This window comes from Pelodiscus sinensis, chromosome 6, assembly GCF_049634645.1.
Source record: "Pelodiscus sinensis isolate JC-2024 chromosome 6, ASM4963464v1, whole genome shotgun sequence".
Lineage (NCBI taxonomy): Eukaryota > Metazoa > Chordata > Testudines > Trionychidae > Pelodiscus > Pelodiscus sinensis.
This window is the reverse complement of record NC_134716.1, coordinates 36,545,985-36,565,702: the sequence shown is the minus strand read 5'-3', so window position 1 is coordinate 36,565,702 and position 19,718 is coordinate 36,545,985. Positions and strand designations below refer to the sequence as shown.

The window sequence follows — 19,718 nt, the reverse complement described above, 5'->3', positions numbered from 1 at the left end:
TTCATTAATGATGTGTTCAAGAAAAAGCTTAATTCACCACCATCTGATGTGTGTGTAGGGGGGAGGGTATATATGAATGTTTATGAAGTTCTCTGAAATACTTCACATTTACACAGCATGTTTGGCATTTCCCTCTCTGGCATTTGGAAGGGACCCAGTTTTACCAGATATTGAACATTCTTAATTCCCATTGCTGTCAGTGAGAATTAAAAGCATGCAGCACCTCATGGGGGCGTGCTCATTTTCTTGCAGGATCAGGCTTAAGGTGTTGGAAATATCAGGCCAAATGGCAGAAAAAGAAAACTGCTGCAACTAGAAGGCTATGTCTACACTACCAGGTTATTTCAAAATAAGCCCCAAAATAACTATTTCGAAATAAGCTTATTCCTCTTCACATGCAAAAGTTATTATTTTGAAATAACAAGCCCATTATTTTGAAATAATGGGCTTTGTAGTGTGGATGTTCTACTTGTTATTTTGAAATAAGGGGAGTTATCTTAAAATAACTCCCCAGTGTAGACATGCCTGAAGTTACCCTGTATTGTGATACAGGATACTCCTCGTGCCTCATGGCTGCTTTTCTCACTAGGTCTGTGTAGTTCGCCACTCAGGAAATGGATTTTCTCATTGTCCTACACCATTGATTTTAATTGGAATTCTTTCTCTGACCTATGTTTGTCTGGAGGTTATCAGTTCAGTCCATAGGATCTAACCCTGGGTCTCTTATGCACTCCAAGCCCCTTCTGAATTTATTGGGATTTATGGGTGCCTGGCAATTGGACTGACCCCATAAGAAGCACATACATTAAACTGGCTGTCTGAAAAGTTTTACAGTTAAGCAAAACATTTAGATATATCAATAGGTAAGTTAAATGTCTGCATTCCTTGCTATTTTCATGGTCACCTTTTAAAATGCTCTTATATCATATGTTTCAGAACCGGAGCAAACGCCTGGAGAAAGTCCATGTTGTTCTTGGGAATAAACCATGTGATTTGGATTCTCTCATTTCTGCATTAACATATGCCTACTTCCTAGACAAGGTAAAACAATGAGATCCTGACTTATGTTTTTATTTGCTGAGCATTAAAACATCTATAACAAATAAGTATACAAAATTAGGCTCCCTTTTCAGTCAAACACAAGACCCACTTTGAATTAGTGGCAGATGTCAGCCTTTTGTTATACAGAGGTAATGGTCTAGAGATTATCTACATACAAGAAATGAATGGCAATAATGAAAAAACAAAGAACATCTTAATGCAACACAGGTGAAATTCATTGTCAAAACATGGCCTGTTTATCATGAAAATCTCCCTTAAGTGATACATAGAACTTATGCAAATCTTCTGCAGAGGGTTGGGTTTATCTTTGATACAAATAACATCCATTCTTACTGTTTTTGTTCATTAGTCTTGATTCACAGGACACAGAAGGCAGATTACTAGTATGTATGTTTTACTAGTGTCATAGTTGCATCTATGGGGGAACCCTTTGCTTAAAGCACTGTACATACTCATTTTAAAAGTCAATAACTGCCTTCTAGAGTTTCTGTATAAATAGTTAAGGGTACGTCTACACTAGCCCCGTAGATCGATCTAGGGAGGCTAATGAGGGCGACCGTAATTGCAAATTGAATTAGGTGGTATTCCTCCTGCAATGAGGTTTACCACCTAATTTGAATTAGGGGCTTTAAATCGGAAGCCCATTTCACTGCCGCGTGTAGACGCGGGCATTTACTTCGGGCTAGTCAATTTCTAAAATGGCGACCGGCCGGGAACATGCAAATCAAGCGCGGGCTATTTAAATCCTGGGTTTGATTTGCAATTCCGGTCGCCCTGATAAGCCTCCCTAGATCGATCTAGGGGGCTAGTGTAGACGTACCCTCAGACAGATAGAGGGCAATTGAGATATAGTAAATGAAATCCTGACCTCTCTGAAATCAATGGAAATTTATGGCGTTTATGGAATTTTTTTCCATTGACTGCATTGGGGATCACAGTGTCTTCAAGAATACATTTGTCTATAGTCATACAAGGTATGTGTGGTAGAACTGAGAATTAAACAAAGATTTCCTGATTTTTAGTCTAACAGCTTAATCATAAGACCAAACCAAAGGTAAACATTCAGTGCAGGTGATAGAATGTAACACATGCTAAAACCGAGATAGAATTTTTAGCAATCCCCTCCCCAGTCCTCACTCATTTTTTCAACATCTTTACTGTAGATATATAAAGAGGACATTACAAAAAGGAATTAATTGGAGGAAATAAAGTTTATTGACGGGCAAAAAATTAGGCAAAATTGTCCCAGCCTATCGTGCTTATCTGTAATGAAAGTCAATTACTGTTTTACAGCATTCTGACAGATACACATTCTGCTGTTATAGGTCAGTCCCCCGGATGTTCTGTGCTTACCTGTGCTGAACATACCAAGAAGAGAGTTCAGCTATTACCCAGAAACACGGTTTATTTTGGAAGAACTGGATATCCCAGAATCATTCCATATCTTCCAGGATGAAATCAACTTACATCAGCTGAATGATGAAGGGAAATTATCTTTAACACTTGTTAACAGCAACATGCTGGCAAGGTATATTGTTCTGCGTACGATAAAGTGGACATGCTGAATTGAGTAGTTTTAAAGGTTGTATTTACAGTTGTTTATGACTATAAATGCTGTCTTAACTTTTTCTGTTCGATATCTGTGACACAATGTGGAACAACAGAAGCACTCAACATTATTTTCCCTTTATTATGACCATGCAGTAGAACATGCTACACATATTAGTCTTTATTTGTTTAACTTTTTAGATGGACCATTTTATGTATTTTGCTAATAGCCCTGTCATGTACTTTCACATATATCAGATTAGACACGGTTGAATTAGATTTATAGTCCCAGAGTTTTATGTGAGGTCTGTAAACTGCAGGTCACACTTCTATTCCTGGGTAGCCTTTTTTAGCAAGGGCTAACTGTCATGTTCCTTTAGAGATGGTGGCAGGGCTGTTCCTCACTCTGGCACTCCGAGTGCAGAAAGTGGGGGCCTGCAGAACACCTTAAATACCTTGCTTCTGTATGCTGTGCTTCTAAAATCTATCTATCAATCCCCAGAGTCACAAATGCACTGACTCTGGAAGATAGGCTGCCACCATCAAGTGATTTTAAAGAATCCTGAAAAACCAGGATGGAACACTTGAATTCCCATGGGGTACCCCAGGCTCTTCTGCTACAAGAAAGCTTGAAAAAAGAAACAAAAGAAAACACAGAAAACAAACTGAGTCTTTGATAGCTGACCTCTCAGGCTAGGCAGGCACACACACAGATCTGTTATCTTCCAGGACACAAGAATCAAATCAATGCCTTAAAAAAGATGATTTTATTAACAACAATCAAAAAGATATCCTTAATGAGGCATACTTGGTTGTTAGGTGTTACAGAGCAACTGAGAAGAACAAATTAAACCACAGAGAACATAGTATCTCTGGGTACAGCTTACATATTTAATGGGGGCGGGGGAATGTATTTTACATAGAGAAGTTTAACCAAACAACCAAAACAAAGAAAAATACCCTGATCGTGACTAAATATACATTTTCCTCTTATTTACTCATGATCCCTTCACAGTCCAGTCCACTTCCATTGTCCAAATTCCTTGTAGGCATGGTAGTCCTGCCTGGGTTTAAATCATTCTCTTTCTCCCAACTCCTGGCTTAAAACTCACACAAAGAGAAACGTCAGCAGGTATATATTTATATATAATGTCAGCACTGTATCCAATTGGTTCTTCTGGTTCCTCGTTTTTTGAGACGTAACATTAGTTCGAACCAAGCGGTGCACACTTCCTGGTTCGAATCAGCTGTGATTCGAACTAGCGCGCCGGCAAGATCATTCTAATGAAGCGTGGGATATTTAAATTCCCTCTTCATTAGCAATTTTGAATGCCTGCATTTGCATCCCTAGTTCAAACGAGGGTGCAAGTGTAGACATACCCTCAGGGTATGTCTACACTACCCCACTAGTTCGAACTAGCGGGGGTAATGTAGTCATCCGCAGTTGCAAATGAAGCCCGGGATTTGAATTTCCCGGGCTTCATTTGCATGAAGCCGTCCGGCGCCATTTTTAAATGCTGGCTAGTTCGAACCCCGTGCTGCGCGACTAGGCTTCTAATCTGTGGAACGAGGAGTACAGCTAGTTCAGATTAGGAAGCCTAATCCGAACTAGCTACTCCGTGCCGCGTCTAGCCGCGCGGCACGGGGTTCAAACTAGCTGGCATTTAAAAATGGCGCCGGCCGGCTTCATTCAAATGAAGCCCGGGAAATTCAAATCCCAGGCTTCATTTGCAACTGCGGATGACTACATTACCCCCGCTAGTTCGAACTAGCGGGGTAGCGTAGACATACCCTCAGATTCTGCTGAGAGGAAGCCTTATAAGCAACCTAGGCAGACAAATAGGGCATCGATCAGTGTGCTCAGTTCTGCCCACACTTGCACCCATGGCCATCCTTAGCAGTTCCGGTGCCTTATGCAGATCAGGCATGTGACATCCCCCCTGCAGGAGGGGCTGTGCTAAATAACTGCGGGAGCTGGTCCAAAGCTGGGGACAGGAGCAGGGCAGGGTAGCTACAGGGCTTGGGCCTGCATCTCTTGGGGGATGGGGCTTGGGGCAACAAATGGAACTGTCCCTTGCACTTACCAGCAGCGGGTAGTGGAGTGACATGGCTGGGAGCCAGGGGAGCAGAGTGGGCTGGGTTGCTCTGCTTCACCCCACTGCCAGTGAGTGCAGGGGTGGGCCTGACCTCTGCTCCCAGGCCAGGCCCATGCTAAGTCCGCTGTGCCATTTGGGGAGGGAGGTTTGAGGGGAAAGAGTGGGGAAAAAGGCTTGGGGGAAAGGGGAAGAACAGGGGTGGGAAGAAGAGGTGGGGCAGGGTGAAGGAGGGGTGAGGGCTTGGGGGAATGGGGCAGGGATGCAGTTAGGGTGGGGAGGAGGCGGAGCAGGGGCAGGACTTGGTCGAAGGGGTGTAGAAGAGGCAAGGCAGTGGTGCAGCTGGAGGGTGATGGGGCTGGCTACCAGAGCCAAAAATACTCCATACACATCAGACAGCTGCCTAAGGCATCATGAAATTTGTGGTAATTTGGTGCGTATTTTGCATATTGATTGGGATGGCCTGGCTTGCACCAGTACAGTCTCACTGAAGGAGGTGGGTAAAAGAGAGGGACAGATTGTACCCTCCATTTGGTTATTTATTTGGCATATGCAGTCTGGTCAAGTGAAATCACAGTGTTCTTATCATTTATTGTTCATTGTTTCTTATTGACAACATAACATAAGAACATAGATGTTCATCTGGTTAGTGACAATGAGGAAATGGGACACCACATGGCTATTAGAATAAATGAAAAAAAGTTTGAGGGAATTTTTCTGAGCAACGATTTAATTAGTATGTAAATACATGTCTTGTGAAAAGTGCAACTCCTTTGTCTTGACCCTTCACAGATCAGGTATAAAGTGTAAGAACAGATTTTATCTCTGAAGTGTAAGAACACAGACTCTGGTGTTATTGAATCAAAGTTTCATATGTACATGCACACGGCATGCAATGCCTAATCATGCAGTTTGGAAAACAATGTTTGTGACCAGTAGGTCCTTGGCACCTCCCGAACATAGAATATCCATTTATTTATGGGTAGGATTGGCAGTTTCATACCTGTACGTTTTCTATTGGTTGTCCGTGAGTTGGGTAAAATGCAAACCAGATAATATAAAGGCTTCCCCTTTTATCTCTGATAGACTCTCCATCCATTTTAATAGTATCAGTAAGGTACATTCACACAAAGCTTTTCATCACAAAGGATTTTAAACTGCTGTACAAACTTAAACTTGTATACAGACTACAGCTGTATATAAACTTATAAACAACTATAATTTCCCCCAATGTTAGGCATAGTAAATCCACATGCAGCATTTATTTAACACTATACAGAATCACTACACAATCATTTGGGAGAGGAAGTGAAAAAGATTACTGTCTCTAGTTGAAACTGTAGAGGGAAATACCCAGGTTGGGTTTGGCCAGGGCCAAAGGATTAGCACATCATGTTACTGATTAGATGTGGTCAGGAGCTCAGGTTGATGTTTCATCCAAAAACGTGGCCTGCCTCTCTGCAACACACAGACCCTTTATATCATTAGTCCAGTATAAAGTCAACTTTGCATCCTCCCAGTTCTGGGATGGTTGGTGGCCCCAGCATAACGCAGATAGCCCTAAAGCCAGTTACAACAGCCTGTCCCTGTCTGCCTATGGACCAGAACCTTTGCAGCCCTATATGTTGCTGCAGCCCATATGCCAGGGATTGTGAGAGTGGCTCCTTGGAAGATGGCATTCCTGTTCCAGGTAAATCCTCCCCACAGACCAAAATGGAGTCCTAGGCACTGCCCTGACCCTTCTATTTGGTGTACAGTGGCTGGAGCAGGAGTGAAGAATGCCACTTGATGAGTCACCAGCCTCTCTTCTTAGCACGTCCACCAGTTAATTTTGTCTCTTGCTGTAAGATAAGTGTCAGTGTATCTGTGCTAGTGAGATTTAAAAATAAGCATCTGAACTGTAGACTGCCTGTTGAAATGTGGGTGAAATGTTTTACATAAAATTTCTACTTATTAACTTCATGGCTGTGAAGTCTTCACATCAAGAATGGGCCACTCAAATATCTGAGAGAACCTGCTTCAATTGAGAAACAAAATCCCCTCCAGCCTCATTTGTCACTTACCAACTCAAACTAGAACCCATACAGGGTATCAAACAACTACAGCCCTTACTCACTGGGGACCTCATTGTGAAGAATCTTTCCTGAACCTTCTCATCTAGTGTTTGAAGACCCTCCCCCCCAGCTTCTCCAAGCTTGAGATCAGAAGCAAACTCCCCACAGATCAGGACCTGCCCATTCAAAATGGCCCCAGACCCTGCCAGGCCAACAAACGCAAACCCTGTAGACATCTCTCCACTGTTACAATGATTAACACCCCCACAACATACCTGTCAAGATCCATGAATCTTACACAGGCCTATCACAATGTGTGTTGTACCTCATCCAGTGCACTGCATGCTCTGGGAACAACTATGGGATGAAACCAGACATTTAATGACTGAACTCACACAGGAAAATGATAAAAGACCCAAAGACTCTATCATCAGACTCTTTCTCAAAGCCACATGTCAGTGCTCATCTTCAGAGGAACCCTGCACAGCACTTTCTAAAGATGAGCCTGGGAGCTGGAATGAGCTTAATAATTTTGCTAAACACTAAAAATCACAGTCTTAATAAAGTTCTGGATTTATGGGTTATTACGACAATCTGTAACCCACTAATCCCACCCCCCCCCGCTTTTTTTTTGTTCTATGACAACAGGTGTGTTAATGGGTCTCTTCACCTTGATTGGTCCCTTAGAATATATTCTAACTACTTACACTAAACTATCTGTTTGACCTTGTATTTAGCTGTGACATTCTAAAAGTAGTTTTCCCAGACATAAGGAAGAGCTCTGTGTAGCTCAACTGCTTGTCTCTCTCAGCAACAGAAATTAATCCAATAAAAGATAGTATTTCACCCACCTTGTCTCTTACAAATGTTGAAGTCTGAGTACATATTGTACATTAAACAGTTAGAGCGCATCTACACTGGCATGTGCTTTTGCACAAGAGATGTGCTTTTGTGCAAGAGCGTCTATGGCAGTCTGGACGCTCTCTTGCGCAAGAAAGCTCTGATGGCCATTTTAGCCACAGGGGTTTCTTGCGCAAGAAATTCATGTTGCCTGTCTACACTGCCCTCTTGCGCAAGAGCTCTTGCTCAAGAGGGCTTATTCCTTGTGGGGAGAGGAATAACTCTTTTGGAAGAAGCCCTATTTTCCAATGCTGTACTGTAAATTTACTTGCGCAAGAACGCGCGTGCAGTGTAGACACCCAGCAAGTTTTTGCGCAAGAACAGCTGTTCTTGAGCAAGAAGACGCCAGTGTAGACATAGTCTTACTTTAAAGACCTTAAGAATCTATCACTCTACACTGGTGACTTAAGTTTAGGATGCAATAGTCAAGGGTTTAATTAACTTTTTAATTGTACAATTCTCAGTAAAATTTGGATAAGAATGACTAGCATTTAGCAGTTTGCTAGCACCTGTTATTAAGCTGTAGCTCCTTTAAAAAAATAACATGCTATTAACCATAGCAAAATAACAGAAAAAGCTACACTGGTGTGTTGACAGACTGAATAATCAGAATTTTTTAAATTTGTATTTTTTAAAATTTTGTGTGATAGTGATGACAAAAGTTTGGAATCAGCAGTTGTCAAAGTCATCAACCCAGATGAGCAATGTGATGCCAACTTGGGGTTACAAGCGTCTTCTTCCTCTGTAGTAGTAAAAGAGATTCTTCAAGAGGCACCAGAGTTAATCACTCAACAACTGGCTCATCTCCTCAGAGGTGAGAGATTACTCTTTATATTAAATACTGAAAGGTTTAATGGAGTGTTGCTGAATTTGCTCATGCAGAAAGAGTGTGATCCATTCTTTGGTTAACAATCCCTTTAAAGACCACGGGAAGCTCCATAAAAGAAGCAGGGAGTAAAGAGTTTGTTAAAGAGTAACATTATATTTAATATTAAAAATGTGCATTTAAAAATAGGCATGGGGGTCTTTACTGTATCACTAGCGAGGAATATTAAATAGAGCTGTTTGCACATCAGTTGGGTAGAAGGAATAGTTCTTATAGTTCTAACTTTGTTTCCAAAGACCGTGTGGTATTGGCAATAAAGATATTTCTACCCAGTGGTGGAAAATGAATATGGATCAAGATCCCATGCTTTCATTTAAACATTTCTCCTAATCAAATCCATATTTATTTAATCCTGTTTTGGTGATATAACCATGTAAATTTCATGATCTAAGAATTTCATAAATAAATTGCTATGACACAGTTTGCCTCATTTTGTGCACCACAGTATTAAGCAATTGTACTTCATTATAGTCACACATGTTTCTCACTTCTTTGCTTTGTAGCTTACATTTTCAGTATCTTCAGTTTGTGCAGTATCACTGCATTTCAATTTGTGATAACTGTTAGATAGATAGTTGAAGCTCTAAAAACACTGTTAACCTGTTAGTTATGTAATCTTATCATTCCTGCTTCAGAATATACTTTAAAAAATAACCAAATTGTGAACTCATAGTTGTTATATTTTTCTGAAAAATTAACTTAGACAGATGTCAATTTCAATGCTGAATTTTTGCACACACCTAAGTATAAGAAAAGATAGGAGTTTATTTTATTCTGCTCTGAAACTCATAGCATGCCCTTCACCATGGTATCTGAGCTATTGAATTTACACTGAGAGACTACAAAAGTTGGTATTTTTATAAGGCTTTTTCATGTTTTCATGAGGAAAGGGTGTTACCACTAATATAGGATTTGGGCAAATCTCTTTACATGTTTCATAACTAATGGTCCCCAGTAAAGCTGCCATTAAATATTTCGCAGTCTGCAGATCTCTGTAGAATAGCTCTATGGGAAACTGTGCCCTCAACTAACCAAGTAAGCGTAATCATTTATCTTTGTGACAGAACAAAATAAAAAGGCATTTGGGGGGTTTATGTCAGGAGGCCTCAGTGGCAATGCAAAGTGACTGGAGCTAGTATGATATTACAGACAATAAAGCCTTTATGTAGTTCATTAGTTAGAGGTAGAATTATAATTCATTAGTCAAACACTTTAAATATATCTGTTATAAAAGCTAAACATAGATAAGATTTTTCTTTTGATACAGCCATAAAGGCCCAATCCTGCAGATATTTGTTACCTTTTGTGTAGTGATAAACACCATAAGTAGTTCTGTTAAAATCAGTAGGCTTATTCACAATTGTAAATACTGTTATTTGGTAAAAGCGGCGAGGAGTCCTGTGGCACCTTATAGACTAACTGAAGTGTTGGAACATAAGCTTTTGTGGGCAAAGACCCACTTTGTCAGATGTTATTTGGTAGTGTTTGCAGAATTGGGCTCAGTCCTAGTAAAATTGTAGTTATCTGTCATAATGATATAGCTTCAACAACCATGGTGTCTTCTCATCCTGTTGTTATCTAGATGTTGGTATAAAAATACTAGCTTATGGAATTAAGTACTATAAGCTCTGATGTGGTTTTTTTTAAGTCTTTAATAGCTAGATAATCACATTTACAAAATCAATATCTTTCCATTTTAATTTTTCAAACCTTGTCCAAGTTGTTAAGACTATAAATATTTACTGATAGTAGACCAAACTCTGCCCTTACAACTTACCCAAATTTTACTCGTAGTTTTATGAGAGTCTTGCCTTTTGCAAGAAGGTTGTTAATTTCTGGGATCTCAAATGACTGTTGGGAGCAGTCATGGAGAACAAGCCAACTAGTTACAGTACTAGAAATGTAGTAAAGTTTCCACTTGTATACAGATACCAAAATAATTTGCTCTTCATTGTCATTCTGACCTTGTAGCGCCCAGCAAAGGGTAATAACCTGGGGTGAGGAATGGCTGCTTTGTGTTGCACTGCCAAGGATTATATGCTGTAAAGTGGACATATCCTGCTCTAGTAGGATTGGCCCAGGGCGTAGGTGGGGCTGTATTATTCCAGTGGCATAAAGCCAGGATAGAGGTACCAATATTACTATTTCACCGTTTTTATACTAGATGTAGAGTAAAATAATTGTATACTTTATATGTAGCAATTTTTGTTGGAGTTTAGGTTCGGAGAGCTAACATGAACCTTAAAGTGCTATGAATTTGCATTTAATTTCATAAACTTGCTGAGCAGAGATATCAGCACTGAAGTCAATAGGGTATGTCTAGACTACATGGCTCCGTCGATGGAGCCATGTAAACTAGTTTACCCAGCATAGGCAAAGAAGCTGGGATTTAAATAATCCCCGCTTCATTAAAATAAACATGTCCACCACGCTTTGCTGATGATCAGCTGATCCGGCACAGTGTGGCAGTCTAGATGCGGATCTTTTGGCTGGGGAAGCCTTTGCTGACCAATCCGGTAAGCCTCGTTTCACGAGGCATAAGGGATCAGGCGGCAAAGGCTTACCCAGCCGACAGATCCGTGTCTAGACTGCCGTGCTGTGCCAGATCAGCTGATCGTTGGCACAGCGTGACAGCCATGTTTATTTTAATGAAGTGGGGATTATTTAAATCTTCACTTCTTTGCCTATGCCGGGTAAATTAGTTTACATGGCTCCATCGACGGAGCCATGTAGTCTAGACATACCCCAGGAGTTTTGACATTTACTTTAGTGGGCATTGAGTCAGGCCTTTAGTATATATGGAGAGGTAATTTTGCAAGATTAGTAACATGCTTCAAATGCCTAGATTTAGAGATATCTTTTCAGTTGTATTGTACTAGCTCTGATAGCATTTAATGAAACTATCTCATAGACTCATAGACTTTAAGGTCAGAAGGGACCATTATGATCATCTAGTCTGACCCCCTGCACAGTGCAGGCCACAGAATCTCACCCACCCCTCCCAGAATAATCCTCTCACTTATATCTCAGATATCGAAGCCTTCAAATACTTTGAAGACCCCAAGATGCAGAGAATCCTCTAGCTGTGATCTGTACCCCATGCTACAGAGGAAGGCGAAAAACCTCCAGGGCCTCTGCCAATCTACCCTGGAGGAAAATTCCTTCCCGACCCCAAATATGGCGATCAGCTAAACCCTGAGCATGTGGGCAAGACTCATCAGCCAGACACCCAGAAAGTTCTCTATAGCAACTCCTATCATCCCTCCATTGACCTATTCCCACTGATAATTAATGGACAATTAGTTACCAAGATCATGTTATCTCATCAAACCATCCCCTTCATAAACCCATCTAGTTTAATCTTGAAACCAGATAGATCTTTTGCCCCCACTACTTCCCTTGGAGGGCCGTTCCAGAACCTCACTCCTCTAATGGTTAGAAACCTTTGTCTAATCTCAAGTCTAAACTTCCTACTAGCCATCTTATATCCATTTGTTCTTGTGTCCACATTGGTATTAAGCTTAAATAATTCCTCTCCCTCCCTGGTATTTATCCCTCTAATATATTTAAAAAGTGCAATCATGTCCCCCCTCAGCCTTCTTTTGGTTAAGGTAAACAAGCCAAGCTCCTTGAGTCTCCTTTCATAAGACAGGTTTTCCATTCCTCGGATCATCCTAGTGGCCCTTCTTTGTACCTGTTCCAGTTTGAATTCATCCTTCTTAAACATGGGAGACCAGAACTGCACACAGTATTCCAAATGGGGTCTCACCAATGCCTTATATAATGGCACTAACACCTCCTTATCTCTAATGGAAATACCTCACCTAATACATCCCAAGATCGTATTAGCCTTTTTCACGGCCATGTCACAATGGCGGCTCATAGTCATTTTATAATCAACCAGGACTCCGAGGTCTTTCTCCTCCTCCGTTACTTCCAACTGATGTGTCCCCAGCTTATAACTAAAATTCTTGTTATTAATCCCTAAATGCATAACCTTACACTTCTCACTATTAAATTTCATCCTATTGCTATCACTCCAATTTACAAGATCATCCAGATCTTCCTGTATGATATCCCGGTCCTTTTCTGAATTGGCAATAGCTCCCAACTTTGTGTCATCCGCAAATTTTATTAGGACACTTCCACTTTTGGTGCCAAGATCAGCAATAAAAAGATTAAATAAAATTGGCCCCAAAACTGATCCCTGAGGAACTCCGCTAGTAACCTTCCTCCAACCCGACAGTTCACCTTTCAACATGACCTGCAGTAGTTTCCCCTTTAACCAGTTATCCACCTCTCAACTTTCATATTAATCCCTATCTTTTCCAATTTAACCAATAATTCCCCATGTGGTACTGTATCAAATGCCTTACTAAAGTCGAGGTAGATTAGATCCACTGCATTTCCTTTATCTAAAAAATCTGTTACTTTCTCAAAAAAGGAGATCAGATTGGTTTGGCATGAGCTACCTTTTGTAAAACCATGTTGTAATTTGTCCCAATTGCCATTAGCCTCAATGTCTCTAACTACTTTCTCCTTCAAATTTTTTTCCAGGATTTTACATACTACAGATGTCAAACTAACAGGCCTATAGTTACCCGGGTCGCTTTTTTTCCCTTTCTTAAAAATCGGAACTATATTAGCAATTCTCCAGTCAAATGGTACAATCCCTGAGTTTAGAGATTTATTAAAAAATTTTGCTAATGGACTTGCAAGTTCATGTGCCAGTTCCTTTAATATTCTTGGATGAAGATTATCTGGGGCCCCCGATTTACTCCCATTAAGCTGTTCAAGTTTGGCTTTTACCTCGGATATGGTAATATCTACCTCCATATCTTTAGTCCCATTTGTTAAGTTACCATTATCCCTAAGCTCTTCATTAGCCTCATTAAAGACTGAAGCAAAGTATTTGTTCAAATATTGGGCCATTCCTAGATTATCCTTAACCTCCACTCCATCCTTAGTAATTAGCGGTCCTACTTATTCTTTTTTTTTTCCTATTTATATGGCTATAAAACCTTTTACTATTAGTTTTAATTCCCTTTGCAAGGTCCAACTCTACCTGACTTTTAGCCTTTCTCACTTTGTCCCTACATGCTCTAACCTCAATAAGGTAGCTTTCTTTACTGATTCCTCCCATTTTCCACTTCTTATATGCTTTCTGCTTTTTCTTAATCACCTCTCTGAGATGCTTGCTCATCCAACTTGGTCTAACACACCTGCCTATAAATTTTTTCCATTTTCTAGGGATACAGGCTTCTGACAGGTTCTGCAACTTTAACTTAAAATAATTCCAGGCCTCCTCCACTTTAAGATCCATAATTTCTTTAGTCCAATCAACTTCCCTAACTAATTTCCTTAATTTACTAAAGTTAGCCCTTTTGAAATAAAAAACCCTAGTCTCAGATTTATTTTTGTTTATCCTTCCATTTAATTTGAACAGAATTAGCTCATGATCACTCGAGCCAAGGTTGTCTCCTACAACCATTTCATCTATGAGGTTCCTCGCTACTCACAAAAACCAAATCTAAAATAGCATCCCCCCTTGTTGGTTCAGCAACTACTTGATGAAGGAATTCATCAGCTATCACATCTAGGAAAATCTGAGCCCTATTATTATTACTAGCACTTGTTCTCCAGTCTATATCTGGAAAGTTGAAATCTCCCATGATTACGCAGTTTCCATGAGTATTTACTTCATTAAAAACATTAAAGAGGTCTCTATCCATATCCAAATTGGATCCTGGTGGTCTATAACACACCCCAAGCACTATCCCAGGGGAGGATCTGATAGTTTTCTTCCCCAATGTGATTTTTGCCCAAACAGACTCTGTCTTCTCCATTCCATCACTTTTTATTTCTTTACAATCTACCTCATCTTTAATATACAATGCGACTCCACCACCTTTACCCTTATTTCTGTCTTTCCTAAACAGCACATACCCTTCAATACCTGTACTCCAGTCATGCCTAATATTCCACCATGTTTCTGTTATTCCTATAATATCTGGTTTCACTTCCTGGACCAATAGCTCTAGTTCTTCCTTTTTGTTACCTAGGCTCCTTGCATTGGTGTACAAACATCTTAATTTTTGCTGTTTGGCCTCATTCATATTCTTTACCCAGTTTGGCATGGACGTTATACCTCCAATATGACCTATTCGACTAGTATCCACCCCACCCTTCCTCATGTTCATTCTCCTACCCCCAGCTATATCCTTTCTTACTTCGTTTTCCTCCCTCTCACACGTCTACACTACATGCCTCTGTCGGCAGAGGCATGTAGATTTGTTTGTTCAGCAAAGGTAAATGAAGCCGTGATTTTAAATGATCGCGGCTTCATTTACATTTACATGGCTGCCGCGCTGAGCCGACAAACAGCTGATCAGCTGTTTGTCGGCTCGCCGCTAGTCTGGACGTTCCCCCTGTCGACATCAAAGCCCTTTGTCGGCAGCCCCTGTAAACCTCATTCCACGAGGAATAACGGGGCTGCCGACAAAGGGCTTTGATGTCGACGGGGGAACGTCCAGACTAGTGGCGAGCCGACAAACAGCTGATCAGCTGTTTGTCGGCTCAGCGCAGCAGCCATGTAAATGTAAATGAAGCCGTGATTATTTAAATCGCGGCTTCATTTGCCTTTGCTGATCTGTCTAATCTACATGCCTCTGCCGACAGAGGGATGTAGTCTAGACACAGCCTCAGTGTTAAAATCTGGCATAGAGATTACCTGGGCGTCTCCCAACCGTCTCCCCCAAATTCCTAGTTTGAAGCTCTCTTAATCAGTTGAGCCAGCCTCCATCCTAGAAGTCTATTTCCCTCCCTACTTAGGTGAAGTCCATCTCAAGAGAACAGTCCTCTGTCCATAAATGCCTCCCAGTGACCATACATCCCAAAGCCCTCCTTATAGCACCACTGCCTAAGCCATCTATTGATCATCATAATCCTGTCACATCTTAGTTGCCCTTCTCTAGGAACAGGCAGAATCCCACTAAAGATCACCTGAACCTCAATTTCCTTGAGCATCCTCCCCAGCCTAGCATAGTCTCCCTTAATTCGTTCCAGCGAGAATCTAGCCGTATCATTTGTTCCTACATGAAGGATGATCAATGGATTCCTTCCTGCTCCCTTAATAATCCTCTTCAACCTCAGTTCCACATCTCGTATCTTAGCACCTGGCAGACAGCACACCCTTCTATTCTCTGGATCAGCTCTGGTTACAGGCCTATCTATTCTTCTCAATAAGGAGTCCCCAATCACATAGACCTGTCTTTTCCTAGTGACAGTGAAATTCTCTGGTCTATCTCTAGCTTCCTCTGGCTGCAAGTCCTTGCCATTCCTATTTTCCCTTGTAATCCTCTTTAACCCATCCTGTATCCTCCTAATGCTCATTATTGGTGTTGTCTCCATTAAGTCTTCCCCTTTATCTATGGGACTAGCCACTCTTCTCTTCTTCCTCACCCTTCCATCTTCATTATCTACCTGCTGTACCCCTTCTTCATTCTCCAACTCCACATATCTGTTCTTGAGCTCTATTTTTCCTTCACTGACCCATCTTTTTCTCTGCCTGGTTCTCTGAGTCACATGCTTCCACTTTCCATTTTCTTCGCCCAGCAGTCCCCCCCTCTGAGGCCCTTGATCCTGCTTCCATCTGCATATCTAAACTTTCCCCTTCAGCCACGTCATGCCTTTGCCCCATCATCTGCTCAAACCCCCTTCTAAACTCAACCAGAGTTTCCACCTGCATCTCCAGTCCTCGGATCTTTTCTTCCATCAGCTTGATCAGGCGGCACTTCATGCAAACAAAACTCCTTTCAGGTACCCCCTCCAGAATCATGTACATACCGCAGCTACCACATCCAATCATCCTCCTTGTGTTCTCTACTACTTGGGCCATGGCCACTAATGCCTCTGTGTTTTATCTACTTTCTCACCAAAATCCTATTAGTCCGGTGAACACAAAAACAAACCAAAACACCCCCTCTACAGCAAAAACAAACTCCAAACAAGTCCCACAATCCAAACTCCCTTTACAAACTCCCACTCAAACTCCCCTGTTTACAGCTCTGTTTGCTTGACTCCTGTGCCGCTGCAGCTCTCTCAATGGGCTTATTTTGAATTCTTAAACTTTGACCCTCAAAACTTAATAATTTTAATAATAGTTGAAAATATTTTAAAATATTCTGATGTGTACTATTATAAATTTGAAAAAGGCATGCTTTTGAATGGAAAAATTGAGACAGGAAGTAAACGCATATTCATGCGAAACATACCATAATTGATGTAGGCAGTATTAATATTTAAGGTCTTCTTTAAGCTGCATGATTTTCTGATATCTTTGTCTTCCCTTCAGACACACTATAAGTTAATTCTACCCTGGGGCTGTAAGCAGATCCTGCTCCAAGAGCTAAAGTACTGCACAATCATATCTGCCTTAAGTCAGTGCTTGTTCTGACTCTGGATTTGTGCCAGAAGCAAACAATTATAAAATCTGCCAGAGTCCTGGGCATGTATTGCTTTATTTCCCCAGAGATGTTTACTAGGGGACTGTTGCCAGCTCAAGATCCATTAAATTGCTGAATCATTACATTTTTTGTTGGAGCCAGCTGGCAAGGATGTGATTCAAAACATTGATTGCCAGGTACCTTGAGTCAGTGCATTCTCAAAAATGCCTCCTTCTGTTTATTTGTCTAAGGCCTTGAAGGATGCCACGGGATGCAGATTGTAACATGTAAATACTGGCAACATTTTACCAAGATGAACAGCAGCATTTATAGACAACTTATTGAATTTGTTTTTTCTGTATATGAGCTGCAGTTTTAATACCTCTTAGTGCAATGCTGGTGCAGTTTGGCTTTCAAAATTAGTTTGTAATTTTAACAAGTCACATCAGTAGTATTTTTTAAAATGACGGTTTTGGGGAGATTGGCAATGGTGCTAGCATTTATTAGATTGCTAATTCACACTTTTCTTAAATGTTCATAAAGTCCCAGTGAATTGTACCCCTCATTATACATGTAACATGAGAGAGAAAGGGAACATTTTCTGCTCTACCAAACAAGGTTTTTTTGGCTTGATGTTTTTCCTGCTGTGGCTAGAAACAAAGCATTTTCAGGAAGGCAACTATTTTCTCCAGCAAGATTGTGTAGCATTTCAGCTATAAATCTTTTTTAAACTGCAGATTATCGATGAGCTGATCATCTTTTTTTGCTGTTTGGACAGCTTTCATGAAGGGTTACTAGTTTTCCCCCTTCCTATAATCCTTTCATTTTCAGCTAAAAGATCAAAATGGAGGTGAAAAAGGGACGCTTCTGTATTTTCACTGCATTGTTCTTTTCAGCCACAAACTTATCATGCAGAAGATGCCTGTGCTGTTTTTAATGTTTTCCCAAAACAGTTTCTGCTTTCATTAGGTCATGTTTAATATTAATGCACAGCAATTGCTTTTGGCAAAAGTGGTGCTTCACTTCTGAACTGCTTTGTGAAAAGAATAAAATGCCCATCATTTTTTTTAAAGTGGCATAGCATATAATCCAAAGTCCTCTCTTCTCCCCTCAAATCTCATAATGGAGTGTGATGCACATAGTGAGTAATATTGGGAACCTTGCGTTATATATTTTCTTTTGTTTGCGTGTGTCAGAATTGCTTCTGGAGTCCTTTCAAGAATCCAATGGGAGTTGCAGTAGCTCTCAGTGAAAACAAGCTGTTGGCAGGAGGTGTTTTTAGCTGATGGATCTTCTTTACAACAGATACTTAAAAGAGTACATGACTAAATGGACTGCTGACCTGGCTCAGTCTGGGAAAGTAGTAATGAAAGCATGCTTAGGAGGAAGAAAAATGAGGTGATACAGTGTTATTTAGCCAGAACAGACTCTGAGTCCATTGGTTTTTTTAAACCATATGGGATCTTACATGCAAAATCCCTGCACATCAGTGGGATATGGACCCCTCAATTTCCTGATGGGGTTTGTCACATTTATGCTAACAAGCACATCGGATGTATTGAAAAAAGAATATAACTTCTGTGTTGACATTGGTAATTGCAGATTAGTTTGAGACTCCTCTTGTCTTTTTGTCCTAGCAGAAGAGTTATAAAACAGTGGTTTTTTTTTTTGCCTACGTCAAAAAATGTGGTACCAGTTTGATTAGTGACTGTGTGCTGTTTCAAGTAGAAAGGCTCAGGAAAGAGTTGTTGGTACATGTTCACTTTCCTTTGTAGATGTGATGGACTGGGTAATAAATTCATACCTGTCAGGTTTTTGACCAGAGCAGGATGGAACAGATCAGGGCTCCTAGGCTAGGGACCTGGGAATATTTTGTCTGTAGACTCTCTAATATGGGATCATGAGTGTATGGCTGAAGCATTTATGAACACAGTTGGATGTGGTCCCTGCCTGTCGATGTTAGTGTGAGTGCAAGTTTGGAGGGCTTTGCAGCTTATCTCAACATCACAGTGCAAGGTGGACCCCAGACTGGTGAGACAGAAGGCTCATATGTATCTCAGTTTCATATGGGAGGCTGGGGAAGACCCGTCACACTAGGTTTAAACTCTCATTTAACACGTATGCAATAAGTTAACTGTGAGTATCCTACTGAGGGCATGATCAAATTCTGAGAGAGCTTTTCCAGTGGAAATCCACAAGAATCTATCATATGCTATGAAAACCAGTTACAGGGATGTAGCAGTGGAAAGTTATCTTCAAAAAATCCTTTAAACTGTTTTGATTTGGGAGAGAAAGGTAAAGACATTTAGAAACATTTGGAGTTCCTTCTTTAAATATATATTGATAAGGATTGACAGGTTAATTTAAACTCTTCCTGAATGTTCAGAACATCGTTTTGACAAATGGTCTATAATAAACTGCTCTTGAACTGGAAAATGGAATTATCACTAGTAAGAAAGTGTATGATGCAGATTAGTTCTGATTTAAGGGGCTTGATTCTTCTTTCATAAACTCGTATGCATATAAGGAATAATCCTAGTTAAAGTCAAGAGAGTTATGCCAAACATAAGGCTAGTGTGCGACTAGAGTCCAGCATCTGTAGTCTTCTGGGTTCAGATCCTCAAAAGTGCCTAAATCATGTTGATGTCAATTGGTATTAGGGGCCTAATTGCCTTTGGAAATCTGGGCCCTGGATTTTCATTGAGCTGAACTCCACTATTCACTTACAAAA

General features: G+C 40.7%; 1 protein-coding gene across 1 annotated transcript in view; it reads left to right on the top strand.

The window, feature by feature from the left end:
• The first annotated feature begins 942 nt into the window (after positions 1-942).
• PRUNE2 (prune homolog 2 with BCH domain) overlaps positions 943-19,718 on the top strand; it is a 153,456-nt gene continuing 134,680 nt past the window's right edge. Inside the window, exons 1-3 of the mRNA XM_006122482.4 lie at positions 943-1,041; positions 2,388-2,590; positions 8,308-8,471. Of these exons, the coding sequence (XP_006122544.2) occupies positions 2,580-2,590; positions 8,308-8,471 (175 nt within the window). The 5' untranslated portion in view covers positions 943-1,041; positions 2,388-2,579. The remainder of the gene's footprint in view (positions 1,042-2,387; positions 2,591-8,307; positions 8,472-19,718) is intronic.